This window comes from Melanerpes formicivorus, unplaced genomic scaffold, assembly GCF_026170545.1.
Source record: "Melanerpes formicivorus ecotype bairdi unplaced genomic scaffold, bMelFor1.0.p_v2 SCAF_6, whole genome shotgun sequence".
Taxonomy (NCBI): domain Eukaryota; kingdom Metazoa; phylum Chordata; class Aves; order Piciformes; family Picidae; genus Melanerpes; species Melanerpes formicivorus.
In genome coordinates, this window is record NW_027142358.1 from 18,783,225 (window position 1) to 18,805,796 (window position 22,572).

The window sequence follows — 22,572 nt, forward strand, 5'->3', positions numbered from 1 at the left end:
TTCATTCTGAAGGAAAAAAAAATAATCAGATACATTTCAGTTGTAACATGTTTTCTGTATCTGTGTATATGCAAACCAAATTTATTGCACAGTTTTTTCCAACTTTTCTGCACATTTATTAGGTATAAATATTAATACACACTTAAATACAGGACTATGAAAGTATGCGTCAATACCAGGAAATTACACCAATGAGGCAACAGTTTAGGGGAAAAAGAAAAAAAGGTTAAAACCATCTGTACATCAACAATTTTCCAGCTCATTTTCTAAGATTTTGAAAGTAGTCATAAACCCACCCTTTGGCAGACGGCTTTTAACCCTTCAGTGAACACCCTTGGCTGTTGATATGTTCATCCGGTAAGTGAAGGGAAACACCTACTGTTGACCACACTGATCTTGGAGTTCAACTCTAGAGTAGATCTAAAAGCTGATGCAGTTTCAATATCAAAACTTGTGTGGCAACATCCTGAGACCTGCAGCCTCAGTATGTGCCTGTGCCACCTGCTGCCCCCGCTGGAAAAAGAGTGTTCCTTGTTGCAGATGTCCGGTAGCTTTTGTTTTCTTAGGAAATCTCTTACAAACAGCAACAGAATGATGCCTACTTTTAGTTATGGGAGAGCATCAGCATGGGAAAACATCTTCCCGTCCTCATCCCATCTTTCCCTGGGATGTGTCCCTGAAGTTGTCTCCACCCCCCCACCTTCCTCCTGCACCCGCACATCCCTGTCCGCTTCTTCCACACGTCTGTTTTTTGACACGGTGCAACAGTGCAACAGCCTAATTGGATCGCTACCACAGGATGGGTTCAGGCACTCACCCCCACCCTTTTATTTGTTTTTTTTTTTCCCCTTTCCTAGGCTCCGCTCGCCGTAGCATACACCCTCCCGAGGGGTTTGCCTGGATCATTTATTTATCTTGTGCGCATTAAGAAACCACCATTAGGCTTTGGTGGGAGGCGCCTCACTTTCTGAGCGTTAGCCTGCCTCCCCTGCGCTGCGATCGGAATACACAATTGAACAGAAGCTGCAAGCTTGGCAGGAGCTGCCTTCTGCGTGCCCATTTATTTGCCGGATCTGTATTTTTTGCCGCCTGGGCCATTGTCGCCCCCCGCTCCAGGGTTTAATCTTTTTTTTTTTTTCTTTTTTTTTTTTTTTTTTTTCTTTTTTTCGTGTGTGGATTTTTTTTTTTTCGGGAGCCCTCGCTGCAGCTTTGATGCCGGGCCGGACTTAGCGCGGTCGCGGAGGAGCTGCGCGAAGCTGCGCTTGCTATCGCCGGGCCCCGCCCGCGGATCGGCCTCCCTGGCCCGGCGCCGGCCGCGGGTTGGCCGCGGGGCCGCGGAGTGGCGGGTGCGCCGCGCCGCCGCCTCCCCGCGGAGCAGCCGAGGGATGCTGCTGCGCCGCGGCCGGGCATAGGCAGGAGACGAGCGGGCGGGGGAGGGAGCAGCGGGAAGGAAGGAAGGAAGGAAAGACGGAAAGAAAAGATACCCCAGCCGTCAGGGAGAGAAAAAAAGAGGAGAAGCGTCAATGTGAAGGAATGTGCCTTACCACCGCCGGAGCCGCACGTTTGGGATAAAAAGAAATAAACCGAGGAGCCTGATTCTTGCGACTTATTACCCTGGGAAAAAGAAAAAAAAAAAAAAAAAAAAAGAAAAGCCAGCGCACGGAGGGAGAAGAAGGAGAGCGACGAGGCTGAAGAGGGCACCGCAAGAGGCTGGCGCCCGGTGGATGGCGCGGCCGTCCCGCTGACTCCGCGGCCGCGGGAGGGTGCGCGGGGCGGCGCACGCTATGCCGGCGGCGTGACTGAGCGGGGCGCTCCCGCCGCCTGCTTCGCTGCGCTCCCCTCCGCCCCGCTCCGCTCTCCTCCGCCCCCCTCCGCCGCATGCCGCCGGCAGCGGCGGCGTGCTGATGCCCTAGGGCCGCGGCGGCGCTGCGGACGGCCCCTAGGATGAGCGAAGGGGCTGCCGGCGCCGCGGCGCCCGGGGCGGCGGAGGCGGCAGCGGCGGGGGGCCCGGGCGGGGATGGGGCCGGGGGGCCGCCGCGGGAGCTGCGCTGCAGCGACTGCATCGTCTGGAACCGGCAGCAGACGTGGCTTTGCGTGGTGCCCCTCTTCATCGGCTTCATCGGCCTGGGGCTCAGCCTGATGCTTCTCAAGTGGATCGTGGTGGGCTCCGTCAAGGAGTACGTCCCCACCGAGCTGATGGACGCCAAGGGCGTGGGGCAGGACCCCTTCTTCCTCTCAAAACCCACCGCCCCTCCCCGCGGCGCGGAGACCACCGCCGCCGCCACGCCGCGGCCGCCCAGCCGCGTGAGCCCCCGCCTCACCACGATGAGCCGGGCCCCTCCGCGGCCCCCTGGCACCCGCGGCCCGGCGCGGAGCGGCCCGCGGCCCACCGCGGCGCGACACCCCGCCGCGCCCCACACGGCGCCGCCCGCCAGCGGCCCCCCCGGCACCGCCGGCCGCGGCGCCCGGCCACCGCCCGCCACCCCCAGCACCCCGCCGCTGCCCGCCTGGCCCACTGCGGCACACGCTACCTCCTCCTACAAGATCTATGTCCACGACTCGGCGCCGTCCTGGACCTTGTCTCCCTTCCAGGAGTCAACCACCACCACGACGGAGGCCAGCACGACCCCCAAAATCCGTAAGTAAAGCCATCCACCCCGCGCCCTCGGGGCGCCCGCGCCGCCCGCTTGCTCCCCTCTCCCCAGCAAAAGCCGGTGTCTGTCCAGCGCCGCCGGGGTCGGGCTGGGGCGATGCCTCGGTCAGAGGCTGCCGCCGCGTCTCCCGGAGACGCGGGGTTTCCGTGCCGTCGCTGCCCTGCGGGACTCCGGAAAGCTCCGAAGTTCGCGCTTCTATTCTTCCTCCTCTGGCGGCCCCCTCGCCCCGGCAAGTTCCCCGCTTGTGTGATGGATGGTGAGGCAGGAGCAGCCATTTAAGGTAGTTGAATTTTGCTGCGGATTTTAGAAAAGATGCAGACCGCTTTTTTTCCCGACCAGACTGGTTTGGGGAAGATATTTGGGAGATGCTGGGAGGTGTCTGAGAGAGGAACAACTGATGACTCCCCAGGTAGCCGCGGCTCCCAGAAGGGGCAGTGGGGAGAATGGTCGTCGGAAGGTTGTGCCTGCGTCTCTCTGGTGGTGAGGGAGTTTAGCGTTCCACATCGTCGGCTCTTTTGAAATAGAGGAGTGTGGGCTGCAGTAGGACGCTCCCTCCGTCCCATCTCCCGGCTCCTAAAAGAGCCACCGCCCGCCCCACGGGGAAGGAGCCCAGGGCATCCTGCGAATATGCAAACGCAGCCAAACGCTTTTCTGGCTCATGTGTGAGCCGTCTTGTCGTAACTGACTTTTTTTTTTTGGGTTTTTTTAGCAGAGGAGGGGGCTAGTTCCCCGATTGATGCTCGGTGGCTGGCTCTTCCCACCCTCCCAAGCACAAACCGAAGGATTTGGGCTAAATCTGAAAATTCATTTGGTCTGGGTGCATCAACTTTTAGCTTCTCGTAAAGGTTATCTAGGACAAATGCAATCTGTGCCAAAATAACTTCTGTGCGGTGCTATTTAGTGAAATGCTCAATTATACGGGATTATAGTCATCTTCTGCTTTTTCTTGGATGCAGCAGAGGAAATGAGAAGCTGTGTATCCTCCATTAACTCTTAGCTGTTTCTGCTAGGGATGTCAATTCATCTGAATGCTACCACCTGAATTGCTTCTACCGCCCAGGGCTCCCCTTTGGCATGCTAATGCATGTCTGTTCTGCTAGAGGATTTTGTTAGGAAGTAATTTGAACTTTATTTTGTCCATTAAATATATTTGCTGATGAGCCCCGGGGCGGAGTGTATATGCAGAGTTAACTGATCTTGTGAATCGACAAAATTGGGAGAAGAACAGCAAATTGGACGTGTCTGAGTGGGTGTGTGTGCAGGTGGTGGATGGCTGGGAATGATTATGAATAGAGCTATCACTAAATCAGGAGAGCAAACAAGGCAGTAATTTGCTTCCCCAGTGTGTGCTAAAGTTATTGAGAGAGAACCATCCCTTACAGGTGTGTCTGAGCCTGCTGGCTCTGTAGATGCAACTTAAGGAAATCAGATGTTCCAGAAGGAAAATTTTGTGTGGAGCAGAACCCTATCCATTTGGTTTAGGTGTAATGAGCCGTATAGGACACTTGTAAATAAAACAACAAAGGGAGCCTGAGTTTTCAAACTGTGTCTCTGTTTTCAAGCCTTGTGTGAACCAGATGTTTATGTGGTGTATCAAACTGATTTGACCTGTGTGTGCCTGAATTGCTGCCTGTGCTTGCTAGGTGGGATCTGTCAGAGTCTAAATACCCTGTTACAATTGCTTCCTTTCTCCCCTGTCTTTTTGGCTATGTCAGAGAAGTCCACAGCAATTTCCGCTCCTCTATGCTGTTGCCTTACAAGGTGCAGAAGGCAAGAATATCTTGATTAATAAATAATATTCAGCTGGCAGCACTCTCCTCTGTGTAAGACACACAAAGGAAGAAGAAAACCCACAGTCTTAAAATGTTCCTGGTAGTTGCAGAGTCTCATAACTATTATTTGTTTTAGGGGGATTGCCAGTACCTTTTACATCAGGGTGTTTCCCCTTATTAAGCACAGCTTGGTTATAGGATGAAATGCAAGAAGTGCAAATCCAGCAGAAATTGACCCTGTTTGGGCACATTGATAGCAGAGATTATCATTAATGGAAGATTAAATAGATTACATAAAAAAGGATTTGAATTTGTAGGGCATGTGGAATTTTTTTTTCCCAAAGCCTACAGCTGTACTTTCCTGATACAAATAAGCATCTCTGGGGATACATGTACAATTCTTTGAGGCTGCATTATCCTCCGGAGGGGAGAGGGAGAAGAAATGCAATCTTCCTGCCATGAACTGCTGACATGGTGGGACCCCAAAGCAAGTATCTGCATCTGCTATCCTCAGCTCTTAGAAAGAAAGGGAATTTTTTGGAACAAATGCATCCTCGTTTTACCAGGCTGAGCTGCGTGTTCCTTCTGTGCCCATTGCTGTAGCTGCTATTGAAATGAAAGTCATGGATGCCATTGTACTGTGTGAATACAAATCTGATGCCCCAGCTTTCTAAACAGCATGCACCCTTGTGTTATCTTCTGTCAAGGTGCATATGTGGATGGAAGTCACAGGTTATTTAGTATTTCACTGCTTTTAAGACAAGTAGCAGCTGTCTTTATTTATGCCAAGTCACATTGCAGTTTGTTTAATTGTTTTAGCGTATTTAAATGGGCTCAAAATACGACTTGGGAAAATGGAAAGCAAGTCAGGAGTTATTTTTCCAGAAAGCAAGATGATTGCCCACCTGAAGTAAATGTTAGTAAAGCCTTTTCTCTCTGTGTGTATTCATCTGAGAAGATGTTGTGAAATCTCTCTTTTTGTGGGTGTGCATAATGACAATAATTCTTGGTTGTGTTTCACTCAAAGTCAAGTTATGTTAGCTGTTTTGAAAGTTCTTGATGAAGATCCTTCAGGTTCTGACTAAGCAAAAGCCACTTAGTCATCAAATCTCACTCTGTGTCTTGTGCCTGCATGTGTTTCTCGTGATCACACACAGACTATGGCTTTTCAGAATGACCCTCTTTATCCAGGGCTGAACATAAAAATCAATCACTGATTTAGAAGGATAATCCATCCTGTAGATCAGAAAAACCAACCGACTGGAACATTCCAGTGAGGTTTTGTTTTCATCAAACCATTGGTTTAATTTCTAGAGTCATGCCCTGATTTTTCCAATATGCATTTTTCATGGTATTCTGGATTCTTCAGTAATGTTATTATCTTTAAATTGAGATACTATACTTACAAGAATTCCTGTGAGAATTCATCCATGAAATAGCACTGTGGTTTCTCTTGTCTTCACGTGACCAAAGGCTAATGCAGAGGACTGAGGTCAGACAGGTGGGCCTCAACGAATGTGATGTAGCCACGGAAAGAGATGTTACAGAACTCCTAGTCAATAGTGCTTGTGAAGTCCAATTGCAACTTTTCTCATGAGCCCAGAGTGCAGCCTGACTATAGTTCGATGTTCTGCTAAAGATTTTCTGGTCCAGTCATTTATCCTAGTCATATCTCTGTTTGTTATGCACAGCATGGGTTCAAGTAACAAGCATCTGGCAGATGAACTGTTACCAACACTGACATTTTGGTAAAAGCTGTTTGTTTTATTTTGCACTGACTCAAATATCTTTTCACATTAAGGATGACACTTAGGTGGAACTGCGGGGTTTTCACCAACTGGAGGGTGTTGTGGGAGGTGCCAAACTGTAGTAAAACCAGACCTACTCTTCCCAGAGCTCTAAAACATTCTGCCAACATGTATCTGTGAACACGTTGCATTATGATCATGAGCTGTCATTGGAATTGAGGAGCACACATGACTGTAAAGCAAACCCTTTAGCATTGACTAAGATTAATATGCCATTTATCAATTTGTAATGCATCAAAAGGTATTGAATTGAGAAAAATCCCCAACCTACTGAACAACTGGGACTTCTAAAAGCATTTGCTTCATCCTCATTCCCACTTACTTTCTATTCACATAGCATGACTCAATGTACTACAGGCATGGTTAGAGTTGTGTCTCCCATCTTAAATATTTATCAGCAGGAAGGCTACCATCAAGATGAAAATAATAAATACAGAATTGTAGTCACGCCACTAAAGTGGAAGTTATTGTAATTTTATTTTCCATATTTTACAGTTACAACTTGCTTCATCAATTTCAGTTAAGTTGGATGACCCTGGATTAATTATAGTTTGTGATTTATAATCACCTTTATAGTTCAGAACTGGTGAAGTTATCACATTGATACAGAATACATGGCTTCTTTTCAGATATGTGTACTCTCTTCCTTTTATTGAAATGTTTGATGGACTGCCATGATCTGGGAGAGCTTTTACAGCACTGCTATGGCAGTGGAAAAGGATATGGCTGAAATTACTCTATGCTGCCTTTTAACCCTGAGGAAAATTCTTTGGGGGGCTGTAAAGATTCTCATTACATTGATACAACTTACGATCACTGGTAAAAGCAGAGCCTTGCATTTTATTTGGCATATTTTTTTCAGCATCTCTACAAGGACATTATGTGATATATTATATGTTGACATCAGAATACCGTTATTAAATTAAAGTATTGATTCATTGTGAAGTATTATGCTAAAGTAATGTCTGTGGTTTCCCTAAACCCACAGAAAATGGAAATTAAAAATTAAAGCAAAAAACCTGTCTCTATCTACAGTATTGTGTCTGGTGTTGCAGTACATTTATCATCTGACTCATTGCTTTGAAGCCTCCTGCAAAGCCCAGTAAATACATGGATTGGTATGGATTTGTCTTTGACTTTATCTTTAAACTGTATAGCTCATGTGGCTTTCAGGAAGTACCTAAACCACACTAGTGTTTGGTTTTACTGATTTCTTTTATGTCTTGTTTGGGAACAAACTGGGCAAGGAAAGGTATGTAGCAAAATCATGTAGGACTACCTGGGCACAAATATAAATGAGTAAATTAAAACCAGAGACTTTCATATGGCTCTGAGCTTGGTGATTTCTTTTCAAGATTCTTTGTGGTTTGAACAAGTTTGCAGTACTCCAGTCTTAACTGTGCACATGAACAAAATATAAGTAGGTATTTGTGAATTTGCACAATACCCATTTTTGAGGAGGATCTCAAAGACTGTTGAAACTTAATAACTAGTCTTTGCTAAGCAAGACAGTTACTTTGATTGCGATTCTTGTCCTTGCAGTGTAGTTTAGAAAAGAAACCCAGAGGTTTCCCTGTGGCTAACTAGAATGAATGCCAAGTTAAGATAATTTTTTTTAATATAATTTAATTTTATATGTGTATATATATATATTAATTTGGAACTCTCAGATTCTGCTGTGTGGAAGGGTTTTGTTCTCACTGTTACTGTTTCTTTGCATTACAAGAGTGAACAAAACACAACTAGGAAAAACCATGAGATGCTTCATGTTATGGAAATGATTTCTTATTCTAAGAGGACTTAGTACTTGGATTGATTTAGTAGGGGTTAGAAGTGCCATTTAATGAGATAGTTGTGTTCCAGCCTTGTTTGGGGCTGCATTTACTCACTGCTCAGAAAGAAATTTCCAGGGCACACAGCTGTTCAACCTGCTTTCTTACTTTTTCCTTCCCTTTCATCCCTAACCTTAATCCATTCCACTGAGTGAAATATGTCTTCAGTAGAAGAAAGTAGCTCCTTGTGAGGACGAAGCAGATGAACGTGGCAGGTGTGAGGGCACTTCTGACCAGGACAAGACAGAGGATGAGCATTCAAGTATCTTCTAGGTAATACACAGACAAAGTAAATGCACATAGGTGGACAAGTAATTTCTTTTTTTTGGTGTGGGTTTTTACTTTGATCAAAGAAGTTTCTGAGGCCCTTGGTAAAATGCATTCAAGAAATAAGAAATGAGTAAACCAGCCATGAAGAAAATTTAAATAGTAACTGGATTTATAAATGTATTTGTCCTTTTCACAGAAGAAATACCCAATTGATTTAACTCTTTCTGGGGAAATTTGGTGATATCAGGGAAAAGTAGATAACTGTGTAAATGTTTGTTTCTGAAGCTTTCTCAATATGCTAAACTCGAATAATGTTTAGAAGCCTAGCTGAAATAAGTAAAACCTATAAAACTCTTCCACTATTCCATCTTTTCTGTCCTCCAAAGACAATATTTTGCATTTCCAAAGCTGTGTTCTTCATGTAAATAGCCATATTCCATGATTTTCAGGTCTATTTTACAACATATTATTCTTGGGTTTTATTCTGTTTTGTGATGTAGTTCTAATGGCTACTCACTGTAGGATATAAAGTATTCAGCCTCAAAGTTAACCTACTTTATATCCTGTTTAGCAACAAATTTTTAAGTCCAAATTGATTTTGTTTTACTTCAGAGTAGTTTTATTTTTGTATTTCTGCAAGAATTGAACCTTTGGGAAATACTCAGGTAGAGTGGGACCTGTCCAGTAAAACCAAAACTGGCTAAAAAGGTAAAGTGAAACTTGGGTCTGAAATACCTGAAGAAATTCCTGTGTTAGTCCCTGTAAAATAAGCCAAATAACTTGTGAAGTTTCTTACTTTGACATCTTTTTGTTGGTTACTATTTTTGTTATTTTTTTCCCCTTAAAAGATTTTAGTCAATCTCTTGGCAGTTATAAGGACCCTGCAGTTGTGTCCCAGTCCCTGCTTCCCAACTTGTATTTTACACAGATAGGAAAGATTCACATTAGCAATGCACATATAATGGCAATGTGATAGGTGCTCTTTGTAGGAAAATGTATTAATATTTTAATCTTTATGAAAAGATCTTTCACTGAAACATTTTGTAAATTTGTTAGTGAAGAACTGAGAAGAAGGTACCCTGATAGTATTCTGTGTAGAAGTTGTGCTGAATTAAGTAGTTTAGAGTCTTTAGTTTTATAAAGTGATTACTATGTGGCCCAAATTTGCAAACATACAAGCCCAATTTAGGGTGCAAGAGTGATGTCTTTTCCCTTAGGTAGAGTCATGTTTCTGCAGAATTAGAGTTAATTCATGTGACCATCTGTGTGATTAAATCTGCTACTGTCTTAGATGGCAGTGTGAATGCTTACAAAACATGCTTGTGTAAATAAATGTACATCAGCTTTAAAATGCTGCTTTTCAAAAAGCTGCCATCATTATTTAAATGTACTTATCAGAACTCTTTCCATCAGTGCATTTTCTTTTGTGTGTGTGTATTTAGCACTAACATAAAAAACATAACAATATCCTGTTTATTCTTTCCCTGCAATAAGTTCTGAAGTAAAATCTTGGTGTTCTGGGGGACTGTAGTTGCTTAGTTGTAGTGTTGTCAGACATGTTGGTCATGATTTGTTTTACACATCACTTTTAAATGGTTTCCTTACCAGCCTTCTAATTTTGTTTGGGGTATTTGTTCTGAGTTTTTCCTCTGTATTACTTCTTCACATAGATATATGCCAACACTGACATTTTCCTAAACCATCAAGATGAAAAATAATTTCCAAAATATTAGAGATAGCAAGTTATATTCTAAGATTCAATTATTTTCTGAAACCAAAATTATGAGATTATCTTCACATTGTTCATTTCAAAGCATCATTGCTCTAGAAGTTAAAGATTCTCTAGTTCAGGAGTAAGTGAGCCTTGATTGCTGGTTGTTACCAGATAGAGGGGCTATAGCACTGTGTAAGAGCAAACCATTAAATTAGTATTAATAGCAAATAGCCTCTTTCCAGATCTGATTATTCTCACTGATGTCAGAATTTGCAAAGAAAGCGTTTGAGATAAGATGTGGTTATTCTCTTGGAAAGGCTCTGGTGGTCTGCTTTTAACTGCAGTGACAAGAGGTTTTTTTCTAATGTGGTCGGCACAGAAGGTGGAAAGCACAATCTAGCCTGCATTTGCTGTGGTGCTTCTAAATATAATCAGGCTTTTAACAAAACCAAAAGTCTTGTATCAAAAAGCGTTGTTAACCTGCAAGATTGTGCTGCATTGTGCAATGCTAACTTTTGCTTATGTCTTCCAATTTAATGCATAATAAAATAACTCTGATAGAGTGCTCAGAGCTGGTAAGAGTTCTAGCTAGCCAGCCTTCTTAGTGGATATGTAATACTGTGGAATACAGCAAAAAGATGTAGGGAAACTTTGTTTCCTCTTCTCCCACTGAATTACAGTGCAAGTGGTCAGAGGGTTATCATTAAAATAGTAATAAGCTATCCCAGTAGTTCTGACTTGGAATTGATTTTGTAGTATTTGCTAAAAAGTTATATATTAGTTGTCTTCGTCTTCCAAAGGGGTGTGCTTTATTAGTGTGGGTTGTTGGTCTTGTGTTGTGTTTTTGTTGTTTCCCCTCCTCACCCCCCCAGAGTAGTGTTGTGTGGGGAGAAAATGCATTTATTTTTTTCCCCCTCAATCTGTCAATGAATTTACAAAAGAAATTTGGGGATTTTGTTTGAAACATAGAGATAAGCTGCACTGAAATGGTACAGTGATTTTCCTGCCATTTAACAGTGTCAACTGTGAAGACTTTGCACTGCCAGGATTCAATGGCAGTGGGTTCAGGAACTTAACTGAGGGGATTATTCTGATAGTGCTCCTGATTTAGAAGGGTAGAGGTACTTATATAATTATTTCATAAGTAGTTAAACCACATTAGTCTTTAGCCTGAAATCTGGCCCAGCTACATTACTGTCATAGCATTGAAGTTCAATCCTTTCAATTTTATTTTTTTTTTTTAGTAACTAAAAAGTCAAAATGTCATGCATATGTACTTACAGCAGAGACTTTTTCCGTAAGCATTTTGGGTTTGTTTTGCTTTTAGGTTTCAATCTTTACTTTATAACTTATGCCAATAGAGCATATCATGCGCTTCACAGGGTCAGCTGCTTATTTGTAAGACCATCTCAGTGTAATACAGTTGATTGATACTAATTCCCATCAATCAAAAACTGTAGTCAGAAAAACATAGGTTGCAAACTAAACCAGTTTATATATTGTAGTATCTAACAGGTGAAAATACTCACGAAATTCTGAGTTTGTAACACACATTTTTAGTCAATCTGCTAGTAAACTAAGACTATGGACTTCTGCAGCAGGTTCTCATAGTGCACATAGGCTTTCTTTCTACCGAGACTGCTCTGTTAGGAGGTTGTACCTTTGCTTCAACTAATGACCTTCTGACCTTGATGCTCATAGTGATAACAAAAACAACACAGAAAATGCAATGTTCACAGGATGCTTCTAGAGGGGAAGGTGAACGTGTGCCACTTGGTGACTGCTGTCTCCTTGTCTTAAAGAAGAAGGGTAGTGGAGAGGCAGTGGAAATGATGGGATGGGCTTTTAAGCATAGTTTGGCTTGATCTGGGAAGACACAGCCTTTGCTTTGACTCTGTCAGCATTAACTATCCTGCCTTGCTCTCTACAAAAGCACAGAGGGAAAGAAATGTTTCTAATACCTTTTAATATCTGGAGCACATTCATTACAGATGCTTACTTAGTTCTAAATGAAAAGCAATAATAGTAACTTAATATTTTAAATTGGTTTTGGAAATATGTGACTGCAATAGGGAGTTCTTGGAGGTTTTAGTTCTTGGATGACTGGATTTAATCTGAATATATGAAGTGTGTGATATGTTTGAGAGGAAAAAGCCAGAAGAGTCTGATAGTGTAATTGTTATTTTATAGGAGGTTGAAGAAATCCCTTGCATCTACTAATTTTCAATAATTAGGTGCACTACAAGGTTTGATTACATCTTGTTTTTACATACATTTCAAAAGCTATGCTCCACTATGTTGGCAGATGTAGTGGATTTGTAGCCAGGCACAACTTCACTGCTGTAAGTGCATCTATAAATGTGAAGATGGACAATCTGAGGAGCTACTGAGTAACAGCTCCTCATTTCCGTTTTGTTTGCAGTGCACATTTTAGAAAGATAAGCAGGTATTTATTCAAGTTTCATAATAATTAATGGAATAGAATAAACCAGGTTGGAAGAGACCTCCAAGATCATCACTTCCAACCTATCAACCAATCCAGCCCACCTAATCAATTAAACCATGGCACCAAGCACCCCATCAAGTCTCCTCCTGAATACCTCCAGTGATGATGGCTCCACCACCTCCCCAGGCAGCCCATTCCAATGGGCAATCACTCTCTCTGTGTAGAACTTCTTCCTAACATCCAGCCTAAACCTCCCCTGGCACAGCCTGAGATTGAGTCCTCTTGTTCTAGTGCTGGCTGCCTGAGAGAAGAGACCAACATCTGCCTGTCTACAACCTCCCTTCAGGTAGCTGTAGAGAGTAATAAGGTCACCCTTGTGCCTCCTCTTCTCCAGGCTAAGCGACCCCAGCTCCCTCAGTCTCTCCTCATAGGGCTTGTGTTCCAAACCCCTCACCAACTTCGTTGCCCTTCTTTGGACACATTCCAGCAAGTCAACATCCTTCCTAAACTCAGTGGCCCAGAACTGGACACAGCACTCAAGGTGTGGCCTAACCAGTGCAGTGTACAGGGGGAGAATGACCTCCCTGCTCCTGCTGGCCACGCTGTTCTTGATGCAGGCCAGGATGCCATTGGCCCTCTTGGCTGCCTGGGCACTCTGGAGGCTCATGTTCATCCTACCATCGACCAGCACCCCCAGGTCCCTCTTAATCTCTGGTTATAAAAGCAGCCCTGACTGGTAAGTGATATACCTGTAGAAAATGAAGTGTATCGGACAGGTTACTATAAGGAGATAATTTTGGGTGGAGTCCTACAGTGAGGAAGTGGTATGCTGGGTGATAAAGAGATTCTTAATTCTTGTGAGGTCCTTTATGTGCGTACTGTAAGGCTTTCTTTTGTTTAAAAGCAGTGTGGTTTTATTAAGGAGCTTATTTTTTTAAGTACTTTAAAGAAGATACTGTAAGATTATATCTAATTAAATAAATTTGTATTATTTATTTAGAGATTATTTTTCAACCATCTCTTGACATTCTAGCACTCTCTTAATATATATATATTTTTTTCAGGTTTGTAATCTTGTTTGTGAACGCAATCTATATAACAGCATAGGCTCATGGACTTTTTCCTTAGCAAATACTACTTTAAATTTACTGCGTGTTGTGCAGTGAAATAATTACACTTTGAGGTGCTCATCTTGTATGTACCCAAGTATTCAATGGAAGCTGTGGGCTGCTCTGCAGCTGGCTAAAAGCATTGCACCAAGAAGCATGATGGACCACAGATGGACCACTAGACCAAATTTTTTATGTGAGAACTAATAATGATATCTTATTGAATAATCCAAATAGAATGAAGCTTTTCTGATTGTCACCAGATTTTGGTCAAACTCCATATTGGCAAGGAGGTAATTAGCATCAATTCAGCTCTGCATTAACAATGGCTGAGATAATCAAAACACATAAACAAAGGCAATAGGAGAATATTAGATTAAATATTTGTGATAGGCAACTATGATACTAGTAATGGAAAACAAATTAATTTAGAAAAAAGCAGCAAGGCCAAACCTCCAGGAATAGTATACAGATTCAGCGTTATTTTATGCCTTTGTTAGTTAAGTTGCATAATGGTTTCCTTACTTACAGAGAAAATAACTTTTCTCGTGAGGGCATGAAGAAAAATCTTACAGTGCATAGATGGAGATACCTTTGTGCAATCAGCTCCCAGACATGAGGAAACCTCTATGCTGTGGTATTTACTTTGGAACTCTGCCTTGTGTTGTTACAACTAAACAAAATGACTTCATTGTTACAATTTAGCTTGCTCAGTTCATCCTTAAAGTTGTTCAAACTTTGATTAAAGTAACATAGTAACACTGGCTACTGGAAGTTAGGAGATTTAATTTCTTTGTCTCAAGCTCACATTTTCTTATTTGTGAAATAAAGACATGGTGAAGAGGTACAGATGAGAAGCGAGAGGTGTGTTAGGATGAACGTTCAAAGCAGAATAAGGTATTGCCCTTCACAAGCCCTATTTTACATTTCAGAAAGTACCTGATAACCTTGATTGTGCTATTGGTTTTGTGTATGATCATTCTGACAGTGAAACCTATTAGGCTTTAATACTAAAAGGGAAGTAATGGAAACTTTTCATTTTATTTTAGGTGATTTAAAAGTGTATCCAAATATAGCCAAGATATGTCCCTGAATAGTGAGGGTGTATCTGACAGCAGGGCAGGGCTGCATGTGAGACATCCTAACAAGCCAGCTACTCTAATTCATAATTCTTAGTTTTTGTCCTTCAGTGAGTTGAATGATGTTTGAATTTGGGACACTCATAAGGCCAAAAAATGCCTTATGCCTTATGACAACCCCACTTAAATCATTTTAGCTTAACTTTGTAGTCAGTTGTCACTGGGAATTTTAGTAACTACTATGTTTTATATTGCTGTCTTGTTATATTTTGGAATTGAAGTGTTATTGTTGCCATATCTCACATCAAAAGGAAGAAACATTTTCAGCATGGTGTAGTCTTCTATAGATAGAGTCAAAATGCTCTCTGTGTAGGTGGGATTCTTAGCCAAATCCAAACTCAGTGAGATAAGTGAGAATAAGTGGGATCTAGCTAACATTTAAAATAAACAGTTACAAAGGAGTGACTTGCTTAGCCTAGTCTGTTGTTCTGCATTTGCACATACTTGGCTTTTTTTACATGTAGCTGTGCTGATCTCTTAGAAAAAAAAATTATGTACTAACAATAATAATGTATTTATCTGATGGAGAATGAGACAAGGTTTGTAGGCGAGAGATGCTAGTAGATTAACTAATAAAACTGGAGAAAACCTGGCAAATGCTTTTTCTGTCTCTCTTTGGTGAGGTGATAGAATTGATTTATTTTTCACTTTTCAACCTCCTTCCAGTAGCAGGATTTTAACATCAACAAAGTTTTAGTTTGTTGTGTTTTGATTTGTTTTGTTAATGAACTGAAATTCTTTTTTGTTACTGGAGCTGATATACCTAGTTTTGAAGTTTAAATAGGGTGAGTATGAAGCTGGCTAAGTGCTGTTCTGTTTGCCTTTTTGTCCTGCCCTTAGGTTTGGGGTTTTAAAGCTATGTCTATCAGAGAAACTTACTAAAGGTGGATAAGAAACTGTTTATCATCTTAAAATTCTCACACATTCAGATTCTCTTAGTTTGGAGAAAGGTTTAGTATCATTAGTTACTACAGAAGATTTATAGTGGTTTAACACCTAGTTGTATGATCCCAACACAGTCGTTCACATTGAAGGCTCACTCATCATGAATTTCAAAGCCTGTATGGAATGATTTATACTGATACTTGAAAATATGTTTTGGTAATAGCCTGGTTAAGGCTTTTAGTACATTTAATTGTCATTAAGTGGCATAGTCTACTGTTTGGAGTGAGGAGCTGGGAGTATTTTAGTTGCAAATAGGATAATGAAATGGATTGAAAATGAGGTGTAATAAACGAATGGGGGTCTGTGTTGTTAACATCCAACTTGGACTCAGTGTCCTATTCATGACTGAAATATACGGTGTACACCACCTAAGGTGGTATGTCATTTCTCCAGGCAAGCGTGGCGGGGGGGACGACACACTGATCTTGTCCCTACCAAAATAGTAATAAGGCTATGTCAAGACTAGTGAATTAAGCCTGTTGATCTTCATTTGATACTAAAGTCAGTGGAAGCTCTGCAGGTGGCCTGATACAGGACACATTCAAACTCTGTCTGGCACAGTTGTGCCCAACTAGAATACCCATGTTACTTAATGGTGGGCTAGTATCTATGCAAAAGCATTTTGACAGCATTTTTATGCTCTGTGTGAGGCTTGATGGTTCTGTCAGTCTTTTTTTATCACGCATGTCATAACATGAGCATCAAAGCAACGAAATTTTGTGTTTTCAGACGTGAAATCTTTCCCAGAGGAATGCCCCTTCCTTTGTATGTATTTCAGTTGTGATCGTGTGGCAAAGAGATCAGTTTGGTAGTCAGATAAGATTGGGAGAAACTAAATCATTTTTGTGATCTTCTTAGTTTGAAGTGGTTGCCTTGCTTTGGAACTTTCTTAGGGGTTTACACATGCAGCTTAGTTAATGATATTTATCATTTGTAAAGAAAGCTCCCTGTAAACGTCAGATCTTGAAAGAGAGTGTTTAAAAAAAAAAAAAAAAGGAAAAAAAAGGAGGGTTTATGAAAGAAATATTGGTTAAATATTACCCTACTTGCAGGGCAATATTTATCCTTTTTTTAAGTTGAGACAGCACTTTTAATCTAAACAACCAATGCTCTAATGCTAGAGAATCAAAGACCTCTAGTATGAAATAAATGGTAAATATAAATAGACTGCTGGTATCCCAAATATGTCTGCTTGTGTCCAGTGTTTGGTTTTTTTTGTGAGCTTCATGTAAGAAGTGTGGGTGGTTGGAATTTCCCATCAGAGGGCTCCATGTGAGAAAAGTGTTCTTGAGAAAGCAGGTTGAAACGGTCCTCAAAAACTGAACTTCCCAGAGTTTCAAGGTTATTGCTGGGTAAGTATTTACATTAAAAAAGGTAGAAGTCTCAAACTCTTTATTAAACAATTCAGAAGAAGAAAACACCACGTATCTCCACAGTCTTGGGTACTTGTGTAAGCCATGTGAAAGTCTACCAAGTGATTGACTTCTCGGAGAGATAAGCAGTTGATTGTGTAACTAGTACGGAGTCACAGTGAAATGCATCACAGCAAGTGTTATTTATTTTGTTTTTTAGATTATTTTCTAAACACACCTAAAAGTCACACAGTGTATTTGGAGTTTTTATGTGAAATTAAGATACGATCAAAGGAGGATTTGGTACTGCACATTTTTTAAATTCACTATAGTTTTGGACTTAATCTTGCAATAGGCATGAAATTTAATAGTCTGCTATATTTGCCTCTCAAAATGCAGAGTGTAATCATTATACAGAAATTTCATTGATGGGCCTTTTAAATAGGGACAGGTAACAGTTATTGCCAAGTGATGTGTTAGTTGAAGGACATGTACATAATCAACCTAACAAAAGCTACCTTTCCTCATTTCATTTCTTTGATATATGCTGTGCTGCTTATGCTTTACTGATGTAGTGAAGCTGTGACTTTGGTTTTCAGAGTTCTGTGACAATTTTTTTTTTAGGAGCAGAGGTCTTCTGTTCAGAGGGAATAAGAAAGACATATTTAGAAGCTCAGGAGATCAGAAACAAACAGGGGAATTGCATGTGCTGTGAAAGTTTAGCATGCTTTCTTGTAAGCTTAATTTATTACAATAAAACTCCTGCCAGTAGGTGAATTATTGAAGAACTAAGAAGGAAATTGCCCCAGTATGATGCACTGTGCCCACAATCAGGTGATACAGTCTAAGCTCAATTAGTTTTGTAGTCTCCAACGGGATTCTGTAGTATTTCTCCCAGGAATTCTTCTGGGATGAGTGGCACTACCTAAGAGAAAGAAGTAATAAGAACTAGAGAAAGAATTCCATGTAGTAATTGGGCTATTTCAGTGATCTTTTTAATTACCCCATCAGAAAGATTTCCCAGCCATTTGAACTTGTTTTGTCCATGTTACCTCTTTACTCTGAGCTGAATGAACATTTCATTATCATCATCATCACCTGAGTATGCTATGCTCCACCACCTCTGAATATTACTGAATAACTGCCATGTGTCCCAACAGACTGTTGTGCCTCAAAGGATTGTGTGCATCATAATGGTGCTCACAGCACTCTTAATTTCCTTTTATTATTATTTCTTCCAAAATAGCAGCTAAAAACATACTTAAAGACAACCATATCTTTTACATTTCTACTAAATTAAGGAAATAATTCTAAATTCAGTTTCTCTTGTGTAACTATTGCTTGTTTTTTGTCCTGCATCAACTGTCTTGCCTCAGTTTCCATTTCTCTGCTGCTTGCTGTATTAGAGTCCAAAACTACTGTTGCAAGTAACTGCAAAACATGCAATTGATACTTGCTTCCAGATGAGCAAGTATAACTCTTCAGTTTTCAAACCTTGCTTAATTTTGAGCAATACTCTTATAGGTCTTTTCTAGTTGACAAAAATCTTTCTGAAAGTCTGTGGAGAGAGAAATATTTGGAGTATCTTGGCCCACCTTTGTGAGAGTCAGAAGTGTAGTTTGATATCTGTTTGTTTGTGATTGTCCATTTGTTCTGGATTTTGTTTTTTTATTGGATTATTCAGTGTTCAGTATCATAGTATCATAATATCATTCAGGGTTGGAAGGGACCACAAGGATCATGTAGTTCCAACCTCCCTGCCATGGGCAGGGACACCCCACACTAGTTCAGGCTGGCCAGAGCCTCGTTCAGCCTGGTCTTAAACACCTCCAGGGACGGGGCCTCGACCACCTCCCTGGACAACCCATTCCAGGGTTTCACCACTCTCATCGTGAAGAACCTCCTCCTCACATCTAACTTGAATCTCCCCACCTCCAGCTTCATTCCATTCCCCCTAGTCCTGTCACTACCTGAGATCCTGAGAAGTCCTTCCCCAGCCTTCCTGTAGGCCCCCTTCAGATTCTGGAAGGCCACAATTAGGTCACCTCGGAGCCTTCTCTTCTGCAGACTGAACAGCCCCAACTCCTTCAGTCTGTCCTCATAGGAGAGGTGCTCCAGCCCTCTGATCATCCTTGTGGCCCTTCTCTGGACACGTTCCAGCACCTCCACATCCCTCTTGTAATAGGGGCTCCAGAACTGGACACAGTACTCCAGGTGGGGTCTCACCAGGGCTGAGTAGAAGGGGTTGGTTTTATTTTTTGAGCAAATGCCATGGATTTCACAATGAGCTTTAGAAAATCATCTTCTAGAACCTTTTCCTGATGCCTCTTTCATGCATAGGGTTAATTTTCTCTATAAGTGGTTCCTATTGGAAATATAGTTTGTAGTAGATGTTTCTCCATCTTATTCTGTCATAAAGATCAATGCCCGGAAATAATTTATCTGCAGTATACATAATTGGTGCCTGATCTTTTACAGGAACATCTGATTATTTCATAGCCTTCCTGAGACTGATACACATAAATGCCTTATGTATTGCCTTTGCCTAATGGCTTTTAGTATTTGTTTCCTGCATAATTTGCGAAGGCTGGACTTTTTGTTTTAAAAAAAAAAAAAGTATGTGTAGTCCTTTACCTTACTGTGTTCCCTATATGTATTCTCTCTCTCACAGGGAGAGGAAGAATCCCATACCTTCTTGGGTTAGATGACAGTGTTATTTGAAATTCCTTGTCATTCCCCCTTTTTTTTTTTGTCATAACTGAGCTGCATCATACTTTCATGTTTTGAGTCAGCTTCTGTTTTGCTGTGAGAACCATGTTGAAACTGATTGCCTGATCGGTTTTTCTTGCTGTTCCAAGAAGCAGGTGTTTAATGTGCTGAAGATTTGCTGCTAGAAATAACAAAATAATAGACTATAAGCTTGCAATCACATTTCCCCTCTTTACTGTTTCATATGATTTTCTAAGTAGACACAGTGGGGTAGAATTTTCTGTATTTGCTTACATCCATTAGGTAGAAAGTTGTCAAGTTTTACACTCTTCTGTGAGTATTTCCTTACCTTTTTTCATGAGGAAGAATTTGAAGACTTTTTTTTCAACTTTAAGAATGGTCGTGTTTCTGTCTGTTGGAGTTTTTACCAGATCATCGCATTTAAGTGAGCAACTTTGATCTTTACATGTTGAGAGTGTATATTCTGTTACACATGTGGATAGAATATTTGAGACCAAAGCCCAGAAATGAGTGTTTTCTTTTGACAGTGTAGATCTATCATCCAAATGCTATGTTGTCGTTCTGTAAATTACATTCTTTGTATTAATATAATGCATAAACATGGCATTTTCCCCAGCATTGCATAGTGCTTAAGTAGGTGGATTCATGCAGTCAGTGTTTCCAGTTAAGCAAGTCCTTGTCCGAGATGTTTTGTTCCAGTTCATGTGTGGCTGTGGATACTTCTGGGTTGTTGGGTTGGCTTTTTTGGCACCTTTCTGCCTGATCACCCAAGAGGGGTGATTCCAATTATGTGAATGATTTATTGGTTTGAGCAGCAGTCAGAGCAGTCTGACTCCTGTGAAGGATTTGTTTCCTGTTGGTTTCTGTCTTCAGAAGACGAGATCCTTATCTGGAAAGAATCAGAGTTATTCTGATAAAAGGTTGCAGTTTTCATGGTATGCACTTCATACAGCAGCATGTGGCCTCCAACATCTCTTAAGGTTGTTGATTCACTTGAGTTATACCAAAGTATTTGCAAGGTTTCTATTACAAGGTGAGTATGTGGTGGTTTGTGGGTTTTGTTGCTTTTCAATTTTTTTAAATCCCCCCCCCCCCAAAATATTTATAAATATTTATAAGGCAGGAAGGCATAGACCTGCAGTTGACAACATCCATTTGATTTATTTGTGTTAACTGGATTTTTTTTAATGATCTCATTAAATACCTGGTCTGATGACTAGTTGAATGCTTCTTCCAAGAACAGTTTGTAGAGATTAGGATTTAGTGAGATATCACTGGAGGATTACCAATTGGTTCTTAAGGCATTCTGAGTTGACAGCTAATGGATAGCTTTCCCTGATAGGTCTTTTATAGTCCAGTGCAACTGGATAAAATCAATGAGAAAGTGAACTTAAGTTTGTTTACCCATTAATTTTGCTTTTAACAGATGAGTTTGGCTGCCATAGTAACTTGCTTAATATGCTGTCCCTATCTATCATGATCTAGATAACCTCAATTAGTACACTGATTAATCTTTAAATTCTTCTTCAGCAGTTCCCTTCTTGACAGCATAATGTGAAAGAAAGTGTTTCTGGCATGTCTGAGCACACAGAACATGTGCTCATCAATACTCAGATAAATAGAGCCTGAAGAGAAGCAGCTCACTTTTCTTCATTATTTTTATCCTCTCTATGTGCAAAACAAAACTGCAGTGTTGTGTTGTGTGTGTATGTATACATATATATATATATATATATAAAAATCTACATTTTTGTTTCCATAAACTATTATTTGAATTTAAAACTGGTAGCCATGTGGAACTGTACTGTTAGCTGGGAATCCCAAAGCACATTTCAAATGTCATCATAGAGAGAGCAAACACGCTGTACAATGGCTTTATTTTTAAAGACTGATAAATAAGAGCGAAAAAGAAAAGATCCAGTGCATTTGGGAAGAGTCAAATGAAAATGTCTTTTTATTTTATTTGTTTTTCTTCCCTGAGCAGGAACTAGCTATGGAGCTGTTTATCTGCATTAGACAGGGTTAAGAAAAAAACCCTTTTAGTAAGGAACTTATAAATACATTAAGTGTGTATGTTGAGTGAATGATATTTAGGAGAAAGCTACAGGGAAAATGATCTGGAACATAATTTTTATAAATCAAAGAAATTACTGCATGGGTAAGCTCTTACAGGAAGCTACAAAATCAGCCATTTTATACTACAAAAATAAGTTGTTTTACCTTTTCAGTTTTTTTCTTTGAGTAATAATGATCCAGAGTTTTACTTTGACCAAAGAAAACATTCATACTGTTGTTGTTGTTGGAAGAAACATTTTTTCTTCCCGACATTCCTTTGTTAAGATGCAGCTGTGACACAGTATTAGCAATGATGCACCTGACAGTTGTTGTAGAAATAGTTGCACTTTGCAATTGTATTTGTAGGTTTTGTGATACTGTAACATTTATACTTTCATTTGTTTTCTAATACCAGTGGTGGATTCTCTTTGAAATACATACAGTGTGAATAAACATATATTCCTAAACAAACATACATCCTAAAATCTTGAGTCAATGTTAGAGTGTGTATCTTGTTGGTCAGAAATGATTTTCCCAGGTGGACCTATTTTAATTTCTAGGTTTATGTTCTAATGTATGCTTAAAATTGTAAACCAAATTGCAATCTATAATCTTCTTAAGCAAACTAGTTATACCCAAATGGGGAGGTCTTAGCGTCTTTAGCCTTTGTTTGCCACAAAAGCAAATATTAATCCTTACTAACCCCAAACTTGTATCTAAACATGTCTTCCCTGCCTTTGGTGGGG

General features: G+C 40.9%; 1 protein-coding gene across 3 annotated transcripts in view; it reads left to right on the forward strand.

Moving 5' to 3' along the window:
• Positions 1–1,186: 1,186 nt before the first annotated feature.
• Positions 1,187–22,572, forward strand: part of NRG3 (neuregulin 3) — a 387,986-nt gene continuing 366,600 nt past the window's right edge. For all 3 annotated transcript variants that reach the window (XM_068139980.1, XM_068139979.1, XM_068139978.1), the window contains exon 1: positions 1,187–2,638. In XM_068139980.1, coding sequence (XP_067996081.1) covers positions 1,945–2,638 — 694 coding nt within the window. In that variant the 5' untranslated portion in view covers positions 1,187–1,944. The remainder of the gene's footprint in view (positions 2,639–22,572) is intronic.